Consider the following 24,936-nt stretch of genomic DNA (forward strand, 5'->3'; position numbering starts at 1 on the left):
TAAACATGCTCACATCCCGCTGCTACAAATAGCCACTTGTTTCAATCAAACAACAGATATCATCAGGCAGCGACTTGACTATTCAAAAGTTCAATGAATAAACATTATTCATTGAACTTTTTAATAGTCAAGTCGCTGCCTGATGATATCTGTTGTTTGATTGAAACAAGTGGCTATTTGTAGCAGCGGGATGTGAGCATGTTTATATAACAATAAACAAGTATTATCAGCTCTTTTTATTGAGCACTATCTAACAACCTCGTTGAATTCATTAGTCCATTACTTTTGAATATAAAAAAACCCGAGTATATATGCATATATATACATATGTGTATATCTATGCATATATATATACATATATGTATACATCTATGCATATATATATACATATATGTATACATCTATGCATATATATACATATATGTATATAAATGCATATATGTATACATATATGTATATAAATGCATATATGTATACATATATGTATATAAATGCATATATGTATACATATATGTATATATATGCATATATATATGTATACATATATGTATATATATATGCATATATGTATGTATATATGCATATATATATGTATACATATATGTATATATGTATGCATGTATGTATATATGTATGCATGTATGTATATATGTATATATGTAGCATGTATGTATATATGTATATATATATGCATATATGTATACATTTATGTATATATATATATGCATATATGTATGCATATATGTATGTGTATGCATATATGTATACGTATATGTATACATATGTGTATATGTATACATATGTGTATATGTATACATGTGTATATGTATACATATATTTATACATGTGTATATGTATACATATATGTATTTGTATATGTATACATGTATGTATATATATGCGTAGATATATACATATATGTCTATATATGCATTTATATGCATACATATATATGTATATATGTACATACATATATGTGTATATATGCATACATATATATATACTCATACATATATGTATATATATATGTATATATATGCATACATATATATATATACTCATACATATATGTATATATATATGTATATATATGCATACATATATGTATATATATGCATACATATATGTGTATATATGTGCATATGTGTATATATATATATATATATATGCATACATATATGTATATGTATATATGTGTATGTATATATGTGTATGTATATATGTGTATGTATATATGTATATGTATATATATATGTATATGTATATGTATATATGTATATGTATATATATATGTATATGTATATATATATGTATATGCATATGTATATGTATATATATATGTATGTGTATATGTATATGTTTATGTATATATATATGCATATGTATATATATATGCATATGTATATATATATATGCATATGTATATATATATGCATATGTATATGTATATATATATGTATGTGTATATGCATATGTATATATATATGCATATGTATATATATATATGCATATGTATATATATATATATGCATATGTATATATATATATATGCATATGTATATATATATATGCATATGTATATATATATGCATATGTATATATATATATGCATATGTATATATATATGCATATGTATATATATATATGCATATGTATATATATATATGCATATGTATATATATATATGCATATGTATATATATATATATGCATATGTATATATATATGCATATGTATATATATATGCATATGTATATATATGCATATGTATATATATGCATATGTATATATATGCATATGCATATATATATATGCATATGCGTATGTCTATATATATGCATATGTATATGTATATATATATGCATATGTATATATATATATATGCATATGTATATATATATATATGCATATGTATATATATATGCATATGCATATATATATGCATATGCGTATGTCTATATATATGCATATGTATATGTATATATATATGCATATGTATATATATATATATGCATATGTATATATATATATATATGCATATGTATATATATATATATGCATATGTATATATATATATATGCATATGTATATATATATATATGCATATGTATATATATATATATGCATATGCGTATATATATATATGCATATATGTATATGTATATATATGCGTATATGTATATATATATGCATATATGTATATATATATATGCATGTATATATATGCATATGTATATGCATATATGTATATGCATATATATATGCATATATATGGATATGTATATGCATATATATATATGCATACATATATGTATGTATATGCATATATATATGCATATGCATGTATATATATACATAAATGTGTGTATATACATACATGTGTATACATACATGTATGTACTTTCATATACATATATGCATATACGTAGAAATATATGCATATGTGTATATATATGCATATGTGTATATATATGCATATGTGTATATATATGCATATGTGTATATATATGCATATGTGTATATATGCATATGTGTATATATGTGCATATATGTGTATATATAAGCATGTGTGTATATATATGCATATATGTGTATATATATGCATATATGTATATATGCATATATGTAAGTATATATATGCATATATGTATATATATATGCATATATGTATATATATATGCATATATGTATATATATATGCATATATGTATATATATATGCATATATGTATATAGTTATGCATATATGTATATATATATATGCATATATGTATATATGTATGCATATATGTATATATGTATGCATATACGTATATATGCATATATGCATATCTATGTACATATATGCATATATATATGTATATACATATATGCATATATATATATATACATATATACATATACACTTGTGCCCGATATTATTCATACCCCCCCTTGAAAATTGAGTTTATTAGGTGTAACTTTGTAAGAATATGTTGTTTACGTCCATATTGATACATATTCTTAATAAACCTCTTCTGATCATTTTCGTCATTTTAAAATCTCGGGATACTTGTAATAAAAGAAATATACAGCTATTTATAAAATCTGCAATGTTCAAAAATAATCATACCCCCTTATTTTTTCAGTATTAATCGAGTTTCTGACTGTTTGTTTCCTGTTTGATTCTTATTTTGAATGCTTTTATACAACCTTTGATTAATTTCATTTCGTTTTTTGCATTTTTCAGAAATTAAAATGATATCAACTGAAAACCAATAAAAGAATAAAAATTATTAGAATGGGGAAGAAAAAAGAGCTTAGTAATAATCTTAGGACTAAAATTGTGAAGTCACATAAGGATGGTTTCGGTTACAAGTCAATTTCCAAGAAATTTGAGGTCCCTACAGCAACAGTACAGAGCATCATCAAAAAATTCCAGAGCCACCACACAACAAACAACTTGATTGGTAGAGGAAGGAAAAGGAAACTGTCTGCTAGAGCCACCAGGAATATTGTAAGAAGTGTTAATGCAAATCCAACCACCACTACTAAGGACATTTTAGAAAATCTGGAGTCTTCTGGCATAAAAATATCAAGGCAAACATTGCAAAGGACTCTGCATGAAAATGGTCTGAAAGGAAGAAGACCAAGAAGGACTCCATTGCACACCGGAAAACACCTTGCAGCACGTCTAAAGTTTGCTAGGACCCATGTGAATTCTCAAGAGTCCGTTTTCTCAAGTATTTTGTGGACTGACGAAACAAAAATGTAATTGTTTGGCCATATGGATGCATCTTACGTTTGGAGGAAAAAAGGCGAAGCTTACAACCCAAAGAACACCATACCCACGTGAAACCTGGTGGTGGTAGCCTAATGTTTTGGGGCTCCTTTTCGACTAGTGGTCCAGGTAGTTTGGTCAAGATAGATGGAACCATGAAGAAGGAGCAATATTTGGAGATACTCCAGAAAAACATTAGACAGGATGCGGAGAAGCTCCATTTAGGACCAAACTGGGTCCTTCAACAGGATAATGATCCAAAACATACTGCCAAAATAGTCAAGAAATGGTTTGAGGATAATCAAATTAATGTTTTGGAATGGCCTAGCTAGAGTCCCGACCTGAACCCTATCGAAAACCTCTGGCACATATTGAAAACTGAGATTAAAAAGCGGAAACCTAGAAATTTGAGAGATTGGAGAACTACTGCATTGAAGAATGGTCAAAAATCAGTGTTGATGCTTGTAAAAACCTTGTTGATAAATATCCAAAACGGTTACAGGCAGTTATTAAGAATAAAGGGCATACTATTGACTATTAGTAAGAGAGGTATGAATAATTTTGAACTAGTGCCATTCTTGTTTTTCTTTGTATAATGTTTCAAACTTGCATAATTTATTTATTTGTTGAGTTTAAATTACATGCTTATGCTTGATTTATTGTTTGAAATCCCTTTGCTATTGTCTACCTTCTGGTTTGAGCAATATTCTTATAGAAATCTCAAAGATCCGAGGGGTATGAATAATATCGGGCACAAGTGTATATACATATATGCATGTATATATACATATATATACATATATGCATGTATATATACATATATATATACATATATGCATATATATATACATATATGCATATATATATACATATATGCATATATATATACATATATGCATATATATACATATATATATACATATATGCATATATATATACATATATGCATATATATATACATATATGCATATATATACATATATATACATATATGCATATATATATACATATATATACATATATATACATATATGCATATATATATACATATATATACATATATGGATATATATATACATATATATACATATATGGATATATATATACATATATATACATATATGGATATATATATACATATATATACATATATGCATATATATACATATATACATATGCATATATATACATATATATACATATATGCATATATATACATATATGCATATATATACATATATACATATGCATATATATACATATATACATATGCATATATATACATATATATACATATGCATTATACATATATATATACATATGCATTTATATACATTTATATGCATATATATACATATATATACATATGCATTTATATACATATATATATACATATATATACATATATACATATGCATGTATATACATATATGCATGTATATACATATATGCATGTATATACATATATGCATGTATATACATATATATATATATGTACATATATACATATGCATGTATATACATATATGCATATATATATATGTACATATATACATATGCATATATATACATATGCATACATATACATATATATACATATATGCATATATATATATATATATATATATGTATGCATATATGAGTTCGTTTAAGATATGAGAGTGGTAAAATAAAGCAAACGATATTAGGGTAATTATTAAGATAATAATATATTCAAAATTAATGTTAATAACAGTGAAAATGGAGATAAAGGTAGCAGTTATGGTAGCAGTGACGGGGATCATAATGGGTATAATAATAATAACCGCAATTATAATGATGATTATAATAATAATGATAAAAACAATAATAATAACAATTGTAATAGCATTAAAAAACAATGCAGTAATAATAATAATAATGATAATAATAATAAAGATGGGGGTGAGGAGTGCGGGGTAAGTCGTCCCGCAATTAAATACAGAAAAATAAGAATATATATATATATATATATATATATATATATATATATATATATATATATATATATATATATATATATATGCATATCCATGTATACAGACACAGGTTAAAGACACAGATAAAAAAAAAGAATATAGATTTAGAATAAGCCGGGAAAGCGTAAGAGTTTGGTGAATCTTGGATTTTAATTAAATGTAAGTATTGCTTCACTGGGAACGTTGCAAGTGTCCACCTTAAAATTTTAAATTTCTTGAAGTTCGATTATAAAGGCCATCAAATGTTTGGCCTAGAAAATTGAGTACATACTTTCTCGTTTATGAACATGAGGGATAGGTCCATCGAATTGGCATAACTACTTAATGTAGTAGTTCTAATCTCCAAGAGATACAAGAAGCATAGTTTATAGCTGTCCTGTAAAGCTTCATATTTCTCCAAATATTTTGTTAGGGTTGTCTTTCGTAGATGTGTTGGTCTGGTGAGATCTTATTATTCCTCCTAATTTGGATGGCAAAAAAACTGTATTTTTTCCTCGGAGACTCTTGTGATGGAAATTACCCGAAACTGGACTGGTTTAACTGTGTTCAAATCTAAGTTATATTATCATTAGGAAGTAGCATCTAGAATGAAATTGGAAAATATACGTGTAAGCGGTTGGGAACGCGCTTAGCTGGTAGTCGGAGGGGGTAGGATAGGGATGGGGATATGTCTGTACGGGTGACTGGGTTGGGTTGAATTGGGGGAGCTTTTCTTTTTCGGTACATTTAAAAGTTTTAATGTAAATACTACTGGGTGGAGGGCTTTGTGTAAATCTGATAGTGAAGACCAAAAGCGCTGATTTTTAAATAATTTCCTAGGGGGGGGGGCTCGCCAGTGGGGTCTAGGGTTGGTAGTTAGATTTTTCTAAATTTAGGTTTTAAGTTTTTAGCCCTGGGAAGTGGTTTCTAAGCTATATTTTCAATTGCGCCTCGGTTTTATATTGTTTAGGTTATATTCTCGTTGCATCGTGCTCTAGTTGGTGGTTTGGTTGCAATTAAACAGGTGGTGTTTAGTGTACATATTTACGGGGATAGGGTTTGTTAGGCAAAGTTGTTTGTGGGCTTATGTTTAAAGCAGATATATTGTTAATTAGGCTTTGCCAAGATGCAGGCGATTCTAGGTTGGAAATTTATTTAAAATTATGTAATGGTTGTATGTTCAGAGAGTGCGCTAATATTTTATATTAAAGAGTTGAAGTTTTTTATGGCGATTTTTTTTTTTTTTTTTTTTTCAGATCACAAGTGCTTATGGTTGGTTAAAAAAAAGTTGGTTTGGGGTGTTGTCCAATAGTCCAATACTAGGGGAAACGGTTAGTGATGGATATTGTTGCATTTTATGGATGGCGAGGGAGCTCAATAAGCTAGTTCCTGTCTGGTGGTGCATTTTCAGTGAGGTTAAGTGCATTTACGTACCTGAACTTTCTCTTGTGCCTGCAACTGCAAATTATCTCTTGCTTTGAATTGAGGATGTTTAATTTTTTAGGCGCCGTTATAATCTCAGTCGCCTCTGCGTTACATAGAAGGCAGTTAAGAAGTTAAATTTTCACACATGAAAACGTTGTGAAAATTCTGAAGATGATTGTATTCAGATTATTTGGATTCATCAGAATACTGTTCTCATCTTGAGTGTGATTTTCCCAACGTTTCAGTCGATGTTACCTCCAACCTTCTTCAGGTGTATCTTGTTGAACTCGGGAATGTTTCTGTTTAACTCTGCAATTTAAACGGAACTTTGAACAGAACTCTTTATTTACTTCATGGGGTAGAATGCTCTTGTTCCATCAGCCATGATTGGATAGAGGTCCTAAGTAATTCACAATTATATTTTTCAGTCGCCGACACTGAGAATTGAACCTTCAACCTTCAGGTGATTATCACTTTTACAATTGATTTTTCCAAATACTTTAACCACTGTGTCATGGGTTCTTAACGAGTTCGACATAAACATTCCCGAGTTCGACAAGATACACCTGAAGAAGGTCTGAAGTTAAATCGACCGGAATGTTGTGAAAATAACACTCAAGATGAGAACAGTAGTCCAATAAATCTAAATAATATGAACAATCAATCCCCATCTCAAAACTCCTGAAGATGATTACTGAAATGGTTCAAAATGTATATACAGGGTGGAACGATAGAATTGTCACCCTAAAAAAAAACAACACTACACTTTATTTTAAAACTTTTATTGAAAAAATTAATTCAGGTAACGTGATTATGTAGTAGTAGAGCTAACATCTATTCAATGTAGCCGCCTTCAGCCTCAATCACTGCCTCGATACAGGTCTGGACTGGGAGCATACCTTTTTCACAAGCGCTGGCAGGAGCTCGGCACATGGTGGCAATCAGGTCGGCTTTGGTGTTGTGGAAGGTCATGTTGGTGATGTTCTCAACATATGACCAAACAAAGTGGTCTAGCAGGTTCAGGTCGGGGAAGGGTGGGGCAGTGAGAGAAGGGTACAAAGTTGTAGCACTCCTTCTGAAGCAAAGCCTGGGTCTCTTTGGATTTGTGGGCTAGCGCTAGCTCCTGCTGCAACACCCAGGGGCTGCCAGCGGCCACCTGATTGCACCATGATATCACCAGACTCTTCAGCACACCCATGTACACTTTGGTGTTGACTTTCAAGCTGACTTCAAGATGTGAGGTGGCATGATGTGGCCCTCACATGAAACCACACCAAAGACCATAACCGTTGCTGGAAACTTTGTTTTCATCACCCTGAGCACATTATTCGTGGCAATCCAGCGATGCATTTTGAGGTTGCTAGCAATGTTCTTGTTGTCATAACTTAGATCGGTAGAGAGCATGAGTTGTACAGTTGTGCATCTCCGATCTCGTTCGTTGAACATTGTGTTGTTTTCACACGTGATAAAAGGCTCCTATTGTTCTTGGGATTTGCACACAATTAGCCAACTAGTAAATGGTCTGCAACAACAACAACAAAAAAAATGGTTTTCATCAAACGGAAATGGAATCATGTCATCTTTTCTAGTACAACAATTTTATCGTCCCACCCATTTTCACAAATAAAGCTGAACAATATATAATAGGAAAGGGTGAATGGTCAGGTTTGTGAATAGGTGCTTCACAAGAACTCATCTAATTAATAATATTCATGTATTGAAGCTTGAATATGGGTGTTCATCAATTCTGGGTCCTTTTCATCATCAAAGTAAATGCTTCTTGTGCACTACCTTAGTTGGGAAAGGAATAATAACTATATTCGAACGACTCTGAGCTGCTTCATCAGAACGCAGTCGAACTTGTAACGAAGGAGATTACTACCATCGAAGGTCTCTGTTAATAATTATCATACACTGGATCTCGTTAGATCACCAAAGTTAAGCAAGGTTTAAACTGGCTAGTACCCGATGGGTGCCCATATGAAAATACTAGGTGCTGTATGTAGGAGGACATCAACACCACCTTGCAAGAACTGAAAAAGAAAATTTTCCACTGTGCTCATAAGCGCTCCGTTACATGAATTAATCTACCGATTGACAAACATGGCCTCACTCACACTCAGAATGCAACTAATGTTTATAAAATGTGTTGGAGGGTTTTTTTTTTGTGTGCTTTGTTTTATTTTACTTTTTATGTTTGTGAGCTAGTGTGCACACCTTCAGCAGTCGTCAGTGTGTGGGAGGTGGCGGGAGAAAATCCATAGCACTCAATGTTGGGTCTGGTGATCATTATCCAGTGGGGTAACACATGGTATCACATTGCCACCTCTAATTTTGGCCTGATTCCAGGGGTGTAAAAGTCAGCAAATGTTTTTTAAATTCGTTTGGTAAAGACTCCAAATGGTTGAAATGGGTTAATTTCTCGATCCTGACATTGCCATGTGATGCTGGTTAATCTGCTGCAGAAGATCGGCATCGACTGAACACAAAATTCATGGAACATAGCAAGTTAAGCAAGGTTTAGCCAAGCCAATACCAGATGGATGTCCATTTGAGAATACCAGGCGCTGTATGTAGGAGGACGTCAACACTACTCTGCTCCTGATGAAAAAAAATCACAAGAATGATTTTAATATAAAAAAATATGAATATACCAGGGGTATTGCAAAAGTAATGTCTCCTATTTTTTATCTCCCGAATGGATTGGAGTGAATTGCAAATTGCATTGTTATGATGACTGAACTTATGCATTCATGAACTTAGAATTTCATCTCTCTATTGCAGATATTGACAGTGTGAGACCCTAAGAAATAAACCTCTATCATGGACGTGCATCAGAAGAATCAGATCTCTGGCAAAAGTGCATTGAGATGATGTTGACCATGTAGAAAAATAGATTCTAGAGCACAAAAAGGTCACTCGTTTTAATGGTATCGCTACCGTCTTCATAGCTCGTTAACTTTTAAATTAAAAAATAAGAAGCTTTACTTTTGGAATACCTTTGTATGATAAAGTGCGTTCTGGACGCCTATACTATCCCATTGATTACTGTACACACAATAACCTTCATCCGCGAATGGCTTCTGTGCCTTGATAAGTGGTGACCTTTATGTAAAAAAAAAAAAAAAGAAAGTAACTTTAATGATACAACATAAATTCTGTATTTTTCTTTTTGTTGTTGTTCAAATCTATTTTTTGTTTTCTTTTTCAGCACTACAAAACAGCCATCATGAAAGACAAACACTTGGTGGCCGCTTACGTCCAGATGGGTTCCATATACGACCATTTCGACATGTAAGTATTCAACACTTTTTAATGCGTTGGTGATTTCTTTCACGTTACTACGTCGGTTAAAATTATATTTCAACATTGCTTTTGGTATCTTATAATTCCTTACGATTTTTTGTTGGAAAAATAAAACACTGTAAATTTATCAGAAGTTTATGTAACAGAGCGCGCATGAGCATGTGAGAAAGTATCAGCAGGAGCTGTAAGATAGCTGGTTGGCAAGGATATTAGCAGCAGTAGCCAAAACAAAGTACATATGCAAATTATGAAGTGTGCACAAGCTTGCGTGACAAGAAAAAGAAGAAAAGGACGCCACGTGGTCAAGAGAAGCAAAGTGCATATCGAAAAACTTTGATGTGCAAAGTCAGAGGACGAGAAATAGCTGGCTACGACTGCCTTGTGGCCAAGTGAGATGGACGTGTAGCAGCAAAAGACTTTTAAGCTGGTGTCGAGAGGACAGGGGTTTGTTAATCTCATGACAGACAAAATGAACAGTTAGCAAAGCCAGAAGCATTGTTTAGAAAATAATGGTAATAAATGCCTTTTGCTGAAACAGAAAGAAAAGCTGAGTTGGACTTATTTTTGTTTGGTTGTTCCTTTGCGACGGTGTCAGACGGTGTGGGGGTCCAAGAGAGGTTTGAACTGTAACAGACACGGTTCAAGCATAACAGCAACGTTACAGTTATATTTCCCTTCTTTTCATTGGACTCTTTTTTTTTTTTTTTTTTTTTTATGGCCTCCTTTGAAGGTAGCCGTTCCTGTTTAAAATAACAAAGCTGTTAAATGAACGGAAGAGACTTGCACTTTTATTTCTGATTTCTATTTAAACATAATTTCAACACAAAATTAAAATGCAGGGAAAACTCTATCTGAAATATCATCGTTCAAATTCCTCAGATTAATATTCACTGGCAACCTGAATTGGAACAAATACATTGAAGACATTGCCAAGACTGCTGCAAAGAGGATAGGCTCTCTCTACGAAGCTAGAAAATTACTCACACCTGATAGTATCCTGTATCTCTACAAATCCATCATTCGCTCATGCATGGAGTATTCTTGCTATATCGGGTGTATCTACCATTAGTTTCTTTCTCTCTCTCTCTCTCTCTCTAGCTCTCTCTCTCAGACAAAATTAAAAAAATAGTATCCAATCTAATAGGTCTTGCACTATCAACTAATCTTCAACCCCTGTCCCATCGCTGCAAACTCATAGAATTTGTGCCCGCTCAACATAAATATTTCAATTAACCTAACAAGCAGCAAAATTCCACCCTTTCACTGTTGAGGTCCTAGATGCCGGAAAACCTTCTCCTCTGCTAGTTTTTTCCCCCTCAGACTACTAGACTTTCGAATTCATTGTTTCCTGTTTCCCTAGCTGTACTGAAATGCAACAATTTAAATGTAATGTGAACAGACATCGCGCTTCTCAACTCCCTACTACTAGACATAAATATATTCATTCAATATAATTTGCAAAATAAAAACAAATTATAAAATAAAATAACAATTTGTTGCTTATGTTAATTTTTATGAATACTTAAAAACTGCCTTTTGCGATTGTATTAATTAAAAAACGTTTTTTAAAATCAATATCTAAAAAATTCTTTCAACAAGAAAAGTCAACAAAACTCTTTCTGTACGAAAGACAGTACTTTAAAAAGGTATCACTATTACTAACGTATTTGAAAATGGAAAATTTACTTTAAAAAAAAAGATAAGAGAAGACTAAAGTTATGTGTTTATTTAACTATTTCATTTAGGTATCTGTGTGTGTGTGTGTGTGTGTGTGTGTGTGTGTGTGTGTGTGTGTATATATGCTTGGAACAAGATACCTGGAGACATGCCGAGCTGGGAAACAAATAATTCATTAAGGGGAAAGCAACAATTCGTTAATAAAAACGATTTAAGAGTAAATTTATAAATTAGGTTACTATTTTGCTACGGCTTGTTTGCATAATGTTGGCACATTTTAAGCTTGCCGAGATTTGGGAAATTAAATTGTTCACATATTTACTTTTCATTATCATTTTTTGGTAAATATTTACTATTAAAAAACAAAAAAACAAAAAAACACTTAGAATATAAAAAAAACATTTAAAATTAAAAAAAGGAAATATTTTTTATATTTGACTCGTTATTTTATTTTGTTCAATTTTTTCTTAAGTCTGAAAATTTTTTGTACTTTTGACAGACTTTTTGCAGAAAAAAATAAGCAGGAACAATTGTGATTTGGCATGTCGTGCCTTAATTCATCGTATATAATTAGTTATACGGTGTTACAATGTTCTTTAGTTTTAAATCCAAGTTTGATCAACATGTCAAGTATTTTACACAAAGACCGTTTTTCATTTTACTCATTTTATGAGCAAAAGAATGAGAGATCAAACGAACTTATTGGGTTATGTTGCGCATTTCCGTAATTCGACTGAAATGGAGAGCAACGATCTTCACATCTTCTCTGCCTTAAGTGTTGCCAGAAAAAGAATTTTCTGTCACCAGAAGTCACATGATTTTACTGACTTCCATTTTACTGTGGTCTTCCCTACCCCTAGTTGTTGTTCAAACCTTTCTATTCAAACTTACTTTATGTAACAGTCGTAAAGTATTTCACATGATGTGGTTGCAAGATCATTTTTTATATTTTTATATTGAGTTTGTGGATTAATAAGTTGTTAACTATTCTGCACTTTTCTAAATGAATGGTCAACTATTCTGCACTTTCAACTAACAATTTTTGGATTTAAATTCGACCGACTACTGTCAAAATGTGTTACTCAAAAATTCGTCATTCCAAACCTGCTACTCCAAAATCCTGACAAACTCTGAAAATTATGCTTTTTATTAAAACCAGCAGCATCTCATTTGATAAGAAATCTCGTTACTTTATGAGGTCGCCAGCATATAAATAGAAGCAGCAGCCATTTTTTTTTCTTTTCTTTATTGCTTTTGTCTGCCACCGGACACTAAAACTGCACACAATCAGGTTTGTACCAAATTTTAAAGCATTAACTCATAGTTATCTCGCATTGTAAAACTCTTCTGTGTTTAAACTGTTTTCCTTTTTCCATTCCCTTTTTTTTTCTTTTTTTTTTTTTTTTTTTTTGTAGGTTTGAAGCTGCAGCACAGTCCTATAGATTTGCAGCCCATCATATCCATTCATGCAAATACATCAACTATCAACTTCTTGGACTGAAATTGACAGTCTACTTAACACAGGTAAATTCGTTAAGAAACCTTACAGATGTTCTTATTACACAACCCTTTCATGTTATTATTTGATATTCTATTTCAAATTGGTCGACCTAACATTCACGCAGAACATGAATTGGAACAAATACATCGAGGACATTGCCAAAGCTGCTGTGAAGAAAGTAGGCTCCTTCTACCATGCTAGGAAATTACTTGCAATGGAGAGCATACTATATCTTTACAAAGCCTAATCTAAAACAATGGCAGAATCCTTAGAAAATAAACCTCCAGACTATAGTGGAATGGGGCTGTAAATGGATGGTAACATTTAATGTTAGTAAAAATAACATTTAATGAGCTGCTCTTCTTTAACAATTACAAGATGCCTCTCCAACTACCGATGTCCATGACAAATAACACTCTACCTGAAAATTCTTTTTTCAAACTGCTCGGCTTAATATTCATGGGCAATATGAACTGGAACAAATACATAGAGGACATTGCAAAGGCTGCTGCAAAGAAGTTGGATTCCCTCTATCGTGCTAGAAGACTACTCACACCCAAGAGTATCCTGTACCTCTACAAGGCCACCATTCGCCCACACATGGAATATTGTTGCCACATCTCGGCTGGTGCATCTACCATTAGTCTCTTCCTCTTGGATAAGGTCTAAAAAAGAATCTTTAATCTAATAGGTCCCACTTTGTTAACTAAGCTCCAACCCCCGTCTCATCATCACAGTGTTGCATCTCTGTGCTTGTTTTACAAATATTTTAATGGAATGTGCTCTGATGAACTTGTTGCACTTGTGCCCCCTTGACATACATATTCCTGACAAACTGCTTAGCAACAAAATCACACCACTTCACTGAGGTCCGCAAATGCCTGAAAGCTTTCTACTATAACAGTTTCTTTGCTCGAATGGCTAGACTTTGGAATTCCCTTCCTGCTACCTGCTTTCCTGACTGTATTGATATGCAGCAGTTTAAATGTAACGTAAACCAACATCTTGTTAATCTTTCCTCAGCCTGGTTCCAAATAGTAGCCCCTCACGTTCAAGTGGAGATGTGCCTTGTTTGGGGTAAACGCGAGAGAAAAAAAGCCATAATTCGTTCATGTATGGCATATTGTTGCCACATCTGGGCTAGTGCGGCTACTACTAATCTCTCTCTTTTAGACAGGGTCCAAAAGTAGTCTCCACTTAAATAGATGCCACTGTTCCATTGTCACATCCCTGTGTCTATTTTACAAATTCTCCAGCTGAATGTGCTCTGATGAACTCTTAGCACTTGTGTCCCTTTGATGTATATACTTCTTACTAACCTGACAAGCAACAAAATCCCACCTCTTCACTGTTGAGGTCCTGAGATGCCGGAAAGTCTTTTACTCTAATAGCTTCTTTTCTTAGACTGCAAGACTTTGGAAGTCCCTCCCTGTTTCTTGTTTCTATGACTGTACTAAACTGCAGAAGTCTAAATGTAATGTGAACAGACATCTCTGGACCCAATTCCTCACATTCCCTTGTTAGACATGGTGGTCCCAAATAGTCGCCCCTTATGTTTCAAGTGGCTTGTTTGAGAAAAAAAGGAGAAAAAAAAAATTAACGACTTGTGATTAGAAAGTTTAATTTATTTTTGATGTACGGGGAGGAAGGTGTGGTTGCTAAAATTCATCATGTATGATATTAGCAATAGATACGTGCGTTGGAAAATAGGCCGCTTAAAAGCCATGGAAACAAAAACATTTCATTTATTTATAGTTTGTCTACAATGTGTCGACACAGCAGTCTAGAAATAAAATGGCTGCTGAGTTTGAGTTTTATGTAAAAGCTGAAATAAATCATTATTCCCGATGATGCAGATTTAGAAAAGAGTTTTTTTTTGCATTTGAATGAAACTAAGATTTTAATAATAATAATAATAATAATAAATATTTGTCCAAACTCTTGCCAACTCTCGACTTCAACTGTAATCTTCACCAACCGTCCTAACTGTCTCTCAGGTATCAAATAAAAAGAAAGACTGTCCTGTGCTTTCCCCCTCCATTCTTTTTTTACAGTTGTCATTGCTCTCATATGCAAATTAATGCCATGTGTATATTACTAAACCGTCTATAGACGAAAGTTTCTTTTCCCTTTCCTTTCTTGATTCCATCACCCAACGATGGACAAAAGTGTTGTCGCTTGTGTAAGTCACATTTCGCATTACTTTCACCATAATATTGAACAACAAAATCCATCTTTAACCATCGATTGACTATAAATAATGATTCAGTTGTGCATGGTAAATTACAATTTAACACTTCCAAGAATTTTTTTTTTTTTTTTAATTTTTTTTTTTTTATTACATTTTCACCCCAAACAAGGCAAATTGCCACTTTGGTGTAGGGGGCTACTATCAGGGGCAACAACTACTGGGGTACTATGTAGGGATTTGGGCAGCAAGGTGTCGGTTCACGTTACACTTGAACTTCTGCACGTCAGTACTGTTGGGGAAGCAGGGACCTGGAATGGAATTCCAGAGTCTAGCGGTTCTGGGGAAGAAACTATTGGAGTAAAAAGATCTTTTACATCTAGGGATCTCTACAGTGTGGGGGTGGGATTTAGCAGCCTGTCGGGTTTGTCGAGGATGCACACGTCGTGGGGGCACAAGTGATTGCAGTTAATCCATTGAATCATTTCGAAATTGTCAGTCAGCTTCATAAGTTGGAACCTTGTTATCTCTTCAGTCTGCATGAAATCATTGTCATAAATATCATTTACAAAACTTGTGGGACACATTCTAAGAACTCAGAAGCCATTTTCTTTCTAGGTTGCTGTATTTACATATCACTAATGGATTTGCTATTTTTCTAGATCGTTGTGTTTACACATTACCGTTTAATCTTACTACACTAACTTCTTTTACATTTGATCACTTTGTGTATGTGTATGAGTTCCTTCCCCATAGATTCTGAAACAGCTTAGTTTATCTTTTGCAAATTTTACCCAAAGCTAATTTATATGTCTGGCAGTGTTCTTAGATATGTTTTGTATAAAAATTCATCCGATAATTATAAAAAAATCGAAAACATCCGATCTCAAAAATAAATTATCTCTCTTATAGATAAAAAAGAATAATTTTTACGGAGTAGTATTTTATATTACACAGGCTAAGGGAGATAATAAAATCTCAGGAAATCATTTCTTCTTAAAAAAACAAAACATAAACAGCTTTATTATAATCTAAAGATGTAACTTAGTGGTAGAGCATTTGACTACAGATCGAATGATCCCCTGTTCAAGTCCATAAATTAAAATATCATGTTTAAGCATATTGTATGACAAGGCAACGCCAGGCTACCAGCTAGTATTTTATGTTTCTGAATTTTTGAGATGGGGATTGATTATTCACGTTATTTGGATTCTTCAGATCTCTGTTCTCCTTGTGTATTATTTTCACAATGTTTTTGTCGATGTAACCTCCGACCTTCTTCAATTGTATTTTATTAAATTTGAGATTTTTTTTGTCGAACTCGGGGTCCATGAGGATCTGTGATATTATGGTGAAATGCTTAACAAAATTCAGTTGTAAAAGTTGCACACTTCTAGGGGTTGACAGTTCAATTCTCGAAATACAATTGAGAATTATTTAAGACTTCTACCCAGTCATGGCTGATGGGATGAAATCATGCTCCCTCCCCCACCCCCCGGTGGACTAAATAAAGGGTTCTGTTCGAAATTCTGCTTAAATTTCAGAATTTAATAGAAAGATTTCCAAGTTTGACAGATTTTTGAGTTCGAAAAGATACACCCAAAGAAGATCTGAGGTTACATCGATCGCCACATTCTGAAAATAACACTTAAGATGCGAAGAGTAGTCCAAAGAATTGAAATATTTTTATTGAAAAATTACAAATAACTTTAAAGAAACTTAATCCAAAAATAATTGTAACTCACATCTAAAATTCTTACATTTCATTATATTTTGGACTTTTCAAAAGGTTTAATTTCAACCAAGAAAGCATAATTTCTTTCTTTTTAACATTTGAATAATTATTTCATTGTTTGGTCCCTATTTTTATTTATTTATTTTTTTTTTTTGTTTGCAGGTTCTTTATAATCAAGCGTCGGTGGAAGCAAGAGTCAAAAACTGGGAACAGTCACAAAAACTCTTATTAAATGCAGTTCAGGCTCAACAAGACGGACATTTTAAGTTACTGCTCGACACAGCACTTGATTGTATTGCGGTAAATCTTGTTTTTTTTTTTTGTTTTTTTTTCTTCTTCTTTTTTTTACAAGGTGATCACCACTTATCAAGGCCCGGAAGCCACTCAGGGATAAGGGTTATTGCATGTACGTTAGTGTGGGTATTTAATAAAAATGTCTACTTAAGGGGGCGGTTCATCAGGAATTTGTTTATGTTGGACTTGAAGACATCCAGGTTGTAGTCAGGTGGGAAGCAGGCAGACGGAACAGAGTTCCACAGGCGTGCAGTTCTAAGAAAGAAGCTTTGTTCATGGAATCTACGTTTTGATTTAGGTACAGATAAAGAGTGGGGAAAATTTTGGACAGTGGTTTCAATTGTGTTAATCTCAATGCAGGGTTTCAAATTTGTTAATTTGTTGAACTGTAATTTTTAGTATTTAGTGATTGCTTTATTTTTTATTTCTAGTAATCATAGTAGTGTTAGGGCGATTAATCAGAATCAGAACTTTTGGGGGAATCGGAAAAATTTGTGTCTCTTTTTCGATGCCAAAAAACGATTTTTTAATTGTCTTTTTTTTTAAAGCAAAATCTTCCAATGTTGGTACTAATGTTAAAATAATAAATATTTATTGATTTTAAACAACCAGTGAAACTAAAACCTATAGGTCATCCATGAGAAGTGTATTTTTACATTTAAGAAAATATCTGCATGTGTTTTTTTATGCTAATCTGGAATAAATAATAACCCGAATTAAGTATTTAGAGATATAAAGAATCGGACTGGTAATTGTATCAGAAAAAATATTGGAATCGTCCCATCACTAGTTTATAGTAATTTTTACATTTCTAGTGTTGATTTACTTAAGAATTTAAATTTATATGTAGTTACATATTTTAGTATTTTTTTCTATTAATTTTTTTTTAGTATTTCACTTGTTTATAATTAATTTTTAGTATTTACTGTTTAATATTTATTTATTTAAAACATATTTTCAATATTTAGTCATTCTTTTAATTTTTAGTGTTAAGCTATTTGTAGTATTTTTATTCTTTTTAATTTTTGTTTTTTTTTCTAATTAATTTTTGTGTTTAGTTAGAGATCGCCATCTACTTTTCATATGGTGTTCTATGCAACTTCGGTCAATCATCCAAAATAAACAATTGTACATGAATACAATGCACAAAATTGCTGATAACTCTGAGACACTTCTCTCTTGGAATTGTGCTTTGGGTGACTCTTTTCAGTTCAGAAATGGTCTGAGGATTGTTTGCATAGATATCATCAGTCGTCGGTCATTCATTATGATTTGCACAGACCAGCAATGACAAATGAAGTCAAACACTACTAGCAGGATGTGTGTAAAATAGGCAGTATTTGAGGTTTAAAATTTCAACAAGGATAAATATTAACTAGTGATATTGGACTCGTTTTGACTGCTATCTTCAATGATCTGCTTCTCTGATGATAAAAAAATTTTGTGTTTCAAGTGTTGCTTTTCATTTGAGCTCCTAAATCCTAGGCATGAATCAAGGCATCCGATCTCAAACATCTTTATACCAATTACCCCTACCCATCAAGTAGGATGCCCTATCTAGGCATCCCTCCGACCTTATTTTTGTGTGTGCATAGTCTCTGTGTGTTCACACTTTTTTTTTTTTTTAACATGGGGGATTACCTCTTATCAAGGCCCGGAAGCCACTCGGGTGTAAGGGTTATTGTGTGACGAGTGCATTGCACAGGAAATCGACAAGCAAAGCTGTCACCGAAACGATGGATGTATGGTGATGGGTTCAGAGATCAAAATCTTTGACACAAGCTGAGATTTCGGAGACGAGTTACAATAACAAACAACTCAGCTCGCTTGAGTCAGTCAGAGAGAGACACCGACCACGACACACCGTCACCTCCACCCACCACCTCGGTCCCTCATTGCCTAAGGTCTGACTCGTTTGTGACGTTGAAACCGAATTCAGCGAACGGAAATAAATACATTTTATTTTTCTAAACAGGAGAGCAGAGTAGAATACATCAATTTTGTGTACAATAATCAATGGGACAATATCGTAGTAATAGTTAGTATTGGAGATTTGATAGTGTCTTACTTAAGGGGGGCGATTCATCAGGAATTTGTTTAGGTTGGACTTGAAGACATCCAAGTTGTAGTCAGGTGGGAAACAGGCAGACGGAAGAGAATTCCACAGGCGTGCACTTCTAAGAAATAAACTTTGTTCATGGAATCTACGTTTTGATTTAGGCACAGATAAAGAGTGGGGGAAATTACTGACAGTGGTTTTAGCTAGACAGGTGTTTATCGTAAAAGATTGGCAAGGGGGGACCAGAGATTGGAGCTCGGACGAGCACTTGCCATGGAAGTAACGATAAAACAAACACAGGCTCGCAATGTCTCTTCTGTAGGAGATGGTTGCAGAGAAGAGAAAAGGGCATCCCCCATAAATCCATGAAGTCTATTTTGTACTCTGTCAAGGCAGGATAGGCTATTTTTATAAGCACCTGCCCAGATGTGGCAGCAGTACTCCATCTTTGGACGTACTCGGCTTTTATACAGAAAGAGAATTGCATCAGTAGTGAGATATCTTCTGGAGAAGTAGAAGGATCCCACCATTTTTCAAGTGGCCCGGGCAACAAACTTGATATACGTGTTCCATTTCAGATCAGGAGTAAAGGTAAAACCCAGGAGCTTGTCAAAGCATGAAGCCTCCACAAGACGAGAGCCATCCATTTCAATTGATGCTAGATGAGGATCAGAGTGTTGATGATGTAAAGTTCGGAGCTTGGTTTTGGATGCATTAAAAGTAACCAGCCACCTCTTCCCCCACTGTACCATGCGCTCAAGATCAGAGGAGAGAGAATCAGAGAGAGCTTTGTCATTTCCGGTCTTTGATGTGTTGCCATAGATGGTCGTGTCATCTGCATAGATGTCAACGAATGATTTAAGTATAATACAAGAGAACATCTCCTCATCCACTACATATGATATCGTAATTGAATGTCGCAATTGTGTTTTTGCCAAGTTTCGTAATTCTCTCTCCTTTAAAATTTAATGATGTCTACTTTGCATTTAGTCATGGCTGACAAGGGATGCAGCAGTTTAATTTGGGAAAAATCATCCTCAAATTTTTTATTTATTTAAAAATAAAAATTGTTTCTTTTTTGTTCTTTTTCCAGAAAAAATCAACTTTCATTCCAGTCAAATTTAACGATGAACTTTTTCATCCATCGAAATTAATGGTCGAAAATCTTGCGACAGTCAATTATTTGGGAGAATCTGAGGTAAGAACACAATGCATGTATACACATATACACAGTGACACATACACACACACATATGCATAGAAATATATATACACATATGCATAGAAATATATATATATATATACATACACACATATGCATAGAAATATATATATACACACACATATGCATAGAAATATATATATATACACACACATATGCATAGAAATATATATACACACATATGCATAGAAATATATATATACACACATATGCATAGAAATATATATATACACACACATATGCATAGAAATATATATATACACATATGCATAGAAATATATATATACACACACATATGCATAGAAATATATATATACACACACATATGCATAGAAATATATATATACACACACATATGCATAGAAATATATATATATACACACACATATGCATAGAAATATATATATATACACACATATGCATAGAAATATATATATACACACACATATGCATAGAAATATATATATATACACACATATGCATAGAAATATATATATATACACACATATGCATAGAAATATATATATATACACACATATGCATAGAAATATATATATATACACACATATGCATAGAAATATATATATACACACACATATGCATAGAAATATATACATATATATACATACACACATATGCATAGAAATATATATACACACATATGCATAGAAATATATATACACACATATGCATAGAAATATATATATACACACACATATGCATAGAAATATATATATATACACACATATGCATAGAAATATATATATATATATATACACACATATGCATAGAAATATATATATATATATATATACACACATATGCATAGAAATATATATATATATATACACACATATGCATAGAAATATATATATATATATATACACACATATGCATAGAAATATATATATATATACACACATATGCATAGAAATATATATATATATACACACATATGCATAGAAATATATATATATATACACACATATGCATAGAAATATATATATACACACACATATGCATAGAAATATATACATATATATACATACACACATATGCATAGAAATATATATATATATATATACATATATATATATATATACATTCACACATATACAGAGAAATATATTTATATATATATATACACCCGTATGCATAGAAATATATACACCCATACATACATATGCACTTGCATATATTAGTAATATTTCTGTCATTAATGAAATCATTATTAATAAAATTAACAATCCTTTTTAGCTATTCAGCCATGTTTGATACAAACTTTGGTCTATGCTTGACTTGTCCACCGAGTGTTAGTCTTGAATACCCAACAGTCTTGATTTTATCGTCATTTAATGATAAACTCTGGTGAGTGTGGAAACTATTAAGGATTTCATCTTCTACTGATGAGACTACCACCAAGCATTATATTCTACAAACATCAACAACAATCATAATAATAATCGTTCAGGCAGTGCTCCATTATAACAATCAGAATAGATTCATCCTTGTTTGTTTTTTCAAACACTTCCTCTTATCTTTTATAAAAGAACACCAATGGACAGCATTCAGATGTAAAAGGGTTTATTGCTGTAATTAAACAATATAGCTACAAGTTGCTTAACTGGTTTGTAATGTATACGGGGAACGGCCTGGCTGTAGTCGTACTACTATTGTATTCCTCGAGTCATTGTAATTGAAATGCTACTCTAGATAGTGCATTTTTATTCCTTTTTTTTTCTTCACAAATCATTTGCGATTGTTCCACCCACACCAAACTCCTATATGATCAAATTCTTTGAGAGTCAGGTGGTGCCCAATCTTCTTTCCTTTAATTTTTTTTTTTAGCGTGGGGGAAGGTGTCCCCTTTTGCTAATGGGAATTCTTTCCAGCCTGGCCCTATAATTAGATACGAAAAAGGAAAACTTTGAAAGCCTTGTGGTCAATCGGTTAGTCAGTTAAAATGACACATTTGTAATGCTGGTCATTATTGAAAAGTTTATATTTAATCTACAAACTGGTCATCTTTTTCGCTGCCTGTTTTCTTAATCATGGATAATCATGGCTACTTTTCGTTCGCTCAATACCTATCAAGTTAAATATCCTATTATTAATACATTAGTACGTCGTTCGTTCATTCATTCATTCATATATATATATATATATATATATATATATATTATAGAAAGTAATTTGACCAGATTCTAAAAGAGCAAAGCCTCGGTTAAATATATTTAAAGGTGCTGTGCTCGGAATATTGCAGATTTATGATAAACTCAATAGGTGTAATTATACAGAGTTATATTAATAGAAAGGGTGAAATGTTAATACTTGTGAAATTATTAATCAAGTTTTCATAGGAGGGAACATAAAAAAATCAAATTAATATGTACGATCGTTTCGGAAACGATTTCCCTTTATTCATTTGATATTTACAAATAAAACCATAAAGAAATAAAGTAAAATATTTCTGGATATCGTCTCCTCATCAGCATAAATGGAAGAGGGGGTGGAGGTTAAGATTGGGAAAGACACCAAATTGTAAGTAGGCTATTGAAGTAAATATAGTTGGTGAACGTTTGTGAAGGAGTGGTTCCATATTGTCTTTTTTTTGTAAGGAGGCCTACTCCCAATCTTACCCCCCACCCATTTATGCTGATCTGCAGACGATATCCAGAAATATTTTACTTTATTTCTTGATAGTTTTATTTGTAAAATTTGATTTTGTTATATTTCCTCCATGAAAATGTGATTAATAATTTCACAATTATTAATCTTTCACCCATTATATATATATATATATATATATATATATATATATATACTAGACTACCCGTGACCCGTTGGGTCAGTATGTTATATTAGCTATGGAATTCATGTATGAGCATGACACTTGTGACGTAAAGAAATTTTTTTGTGACATAATAGAAACATTTTTATGAAAGTATATTAAAATGAAAAAGATTATAGATTTGTATGAGTCGTTATGTTCATAATTGTTTATTTTTGAAAAAAAAAAACTTACAGCCATTGAATTATAAGTGGTTTGCCATACTTATATGTAGATGTGCACTGAACAGGTACCATATTACTTAAAGTTAAATTCAAATTTTGATATATCTTTTAATTTAAACGCGAAAAAAAAAAACAATTGGGACGCTGAAAACATACACAGTAAAACAATATGTTTTATTGTCGCGTTGATTATTTATTTGTAACGCAATTTAAAAAAACATTTTCGGGGTTATTTATTTATGTTGGTAGTGTAGAAGAAAATTGTATGAATGTGAATGTTTTTTTAAGAAATGTGTATTCAAAAATGAAGAATAAATTAAAAAAAAAAAAGGTGGTGGGTAAATCGCCGTTGTAAAATGCTCTTATGGTTGTCAAAGGTTAAAGTAGATTTATTTGTAAGAAAATTGCGTTGAAATAACTTAAACGTAATACGGAAATGAACGATGTAAAAAATAAGTATTAACAATTGTTCATTTGGATAATCTAAACACGAAAAAAGAAAATTGGGACGCTGAAAACGTACACAGTAAAACAATGCGTTTTATTGTCGCGTTGATTATTTAGTATAATATATATCGTATGTATGAAACAGGTCGATGATTATACCTATTATTTGTAATCATGTTTTGCGTTTGTTTTCCATATCTTGAATTTTTTTTTCAATAAATTTAAAATATTCTCTTTTCTAAGGACGTTCGTTTGTTCGAACGAAACCGGTCCAGCGATTTGTGTTTATTTGTTTACGCTGTTATGGGTTTATGTTTATGTACGCATACGCAA

General features: G+C 32.0%; 1 protein-coding gene across 1 annotated transcript in view; it reads left to right on the forward strand.

The window, feature by feature from the left end:
• The window catches only part of LOC145247854 (neutrophil cytosol factor 2-like), a 48,586-nt gene extending 27,406 nt beyond the window's left edge, over nucleotides 1–21,180 (forward strand). The window contains exons 2-5 of the mRNA XM_080109476.1: nucleotides 10,371–10,453; nucleotides 13,558–13,666; nucleotides 17,729–17,866; nucleotides 21,013–21,180. Coding sequence (XP_079965602.1) covers nucleotides 10,371–10,453; nucleotides 13,558–13,666; nucleotides 17,729–17,866; nucleotides 21,013–21,180 — 498 coding nt within the window. The remainder of the gene's footprint in view (nucleotides 1–10,370; nucleotides 10,454–13,557; nucleotides 13,667–17,728; nucleotides 17,867–21,012) is intronic.
• The last annotated feature ends 3,756 nt before the right edge of the window (nucleotides 21,181–24,936 follow it).

The sequence above is a fragment of the Euprymna scolopes genome, chromosome 26, assembly GCF_053919585.1.
Source record: "Euprymna scolopes isolate OS-2025 chromosome 26, ASM5391958v1, whole genome shotgun sequence".
NCBI classification, from domain to species: domain Eukaryota; kingdom Metazoa; phylum Mollusca; class Cephalopoda; order Sepiida; family Sepiolidae; genus Euprymna; species Euprymna scolopes.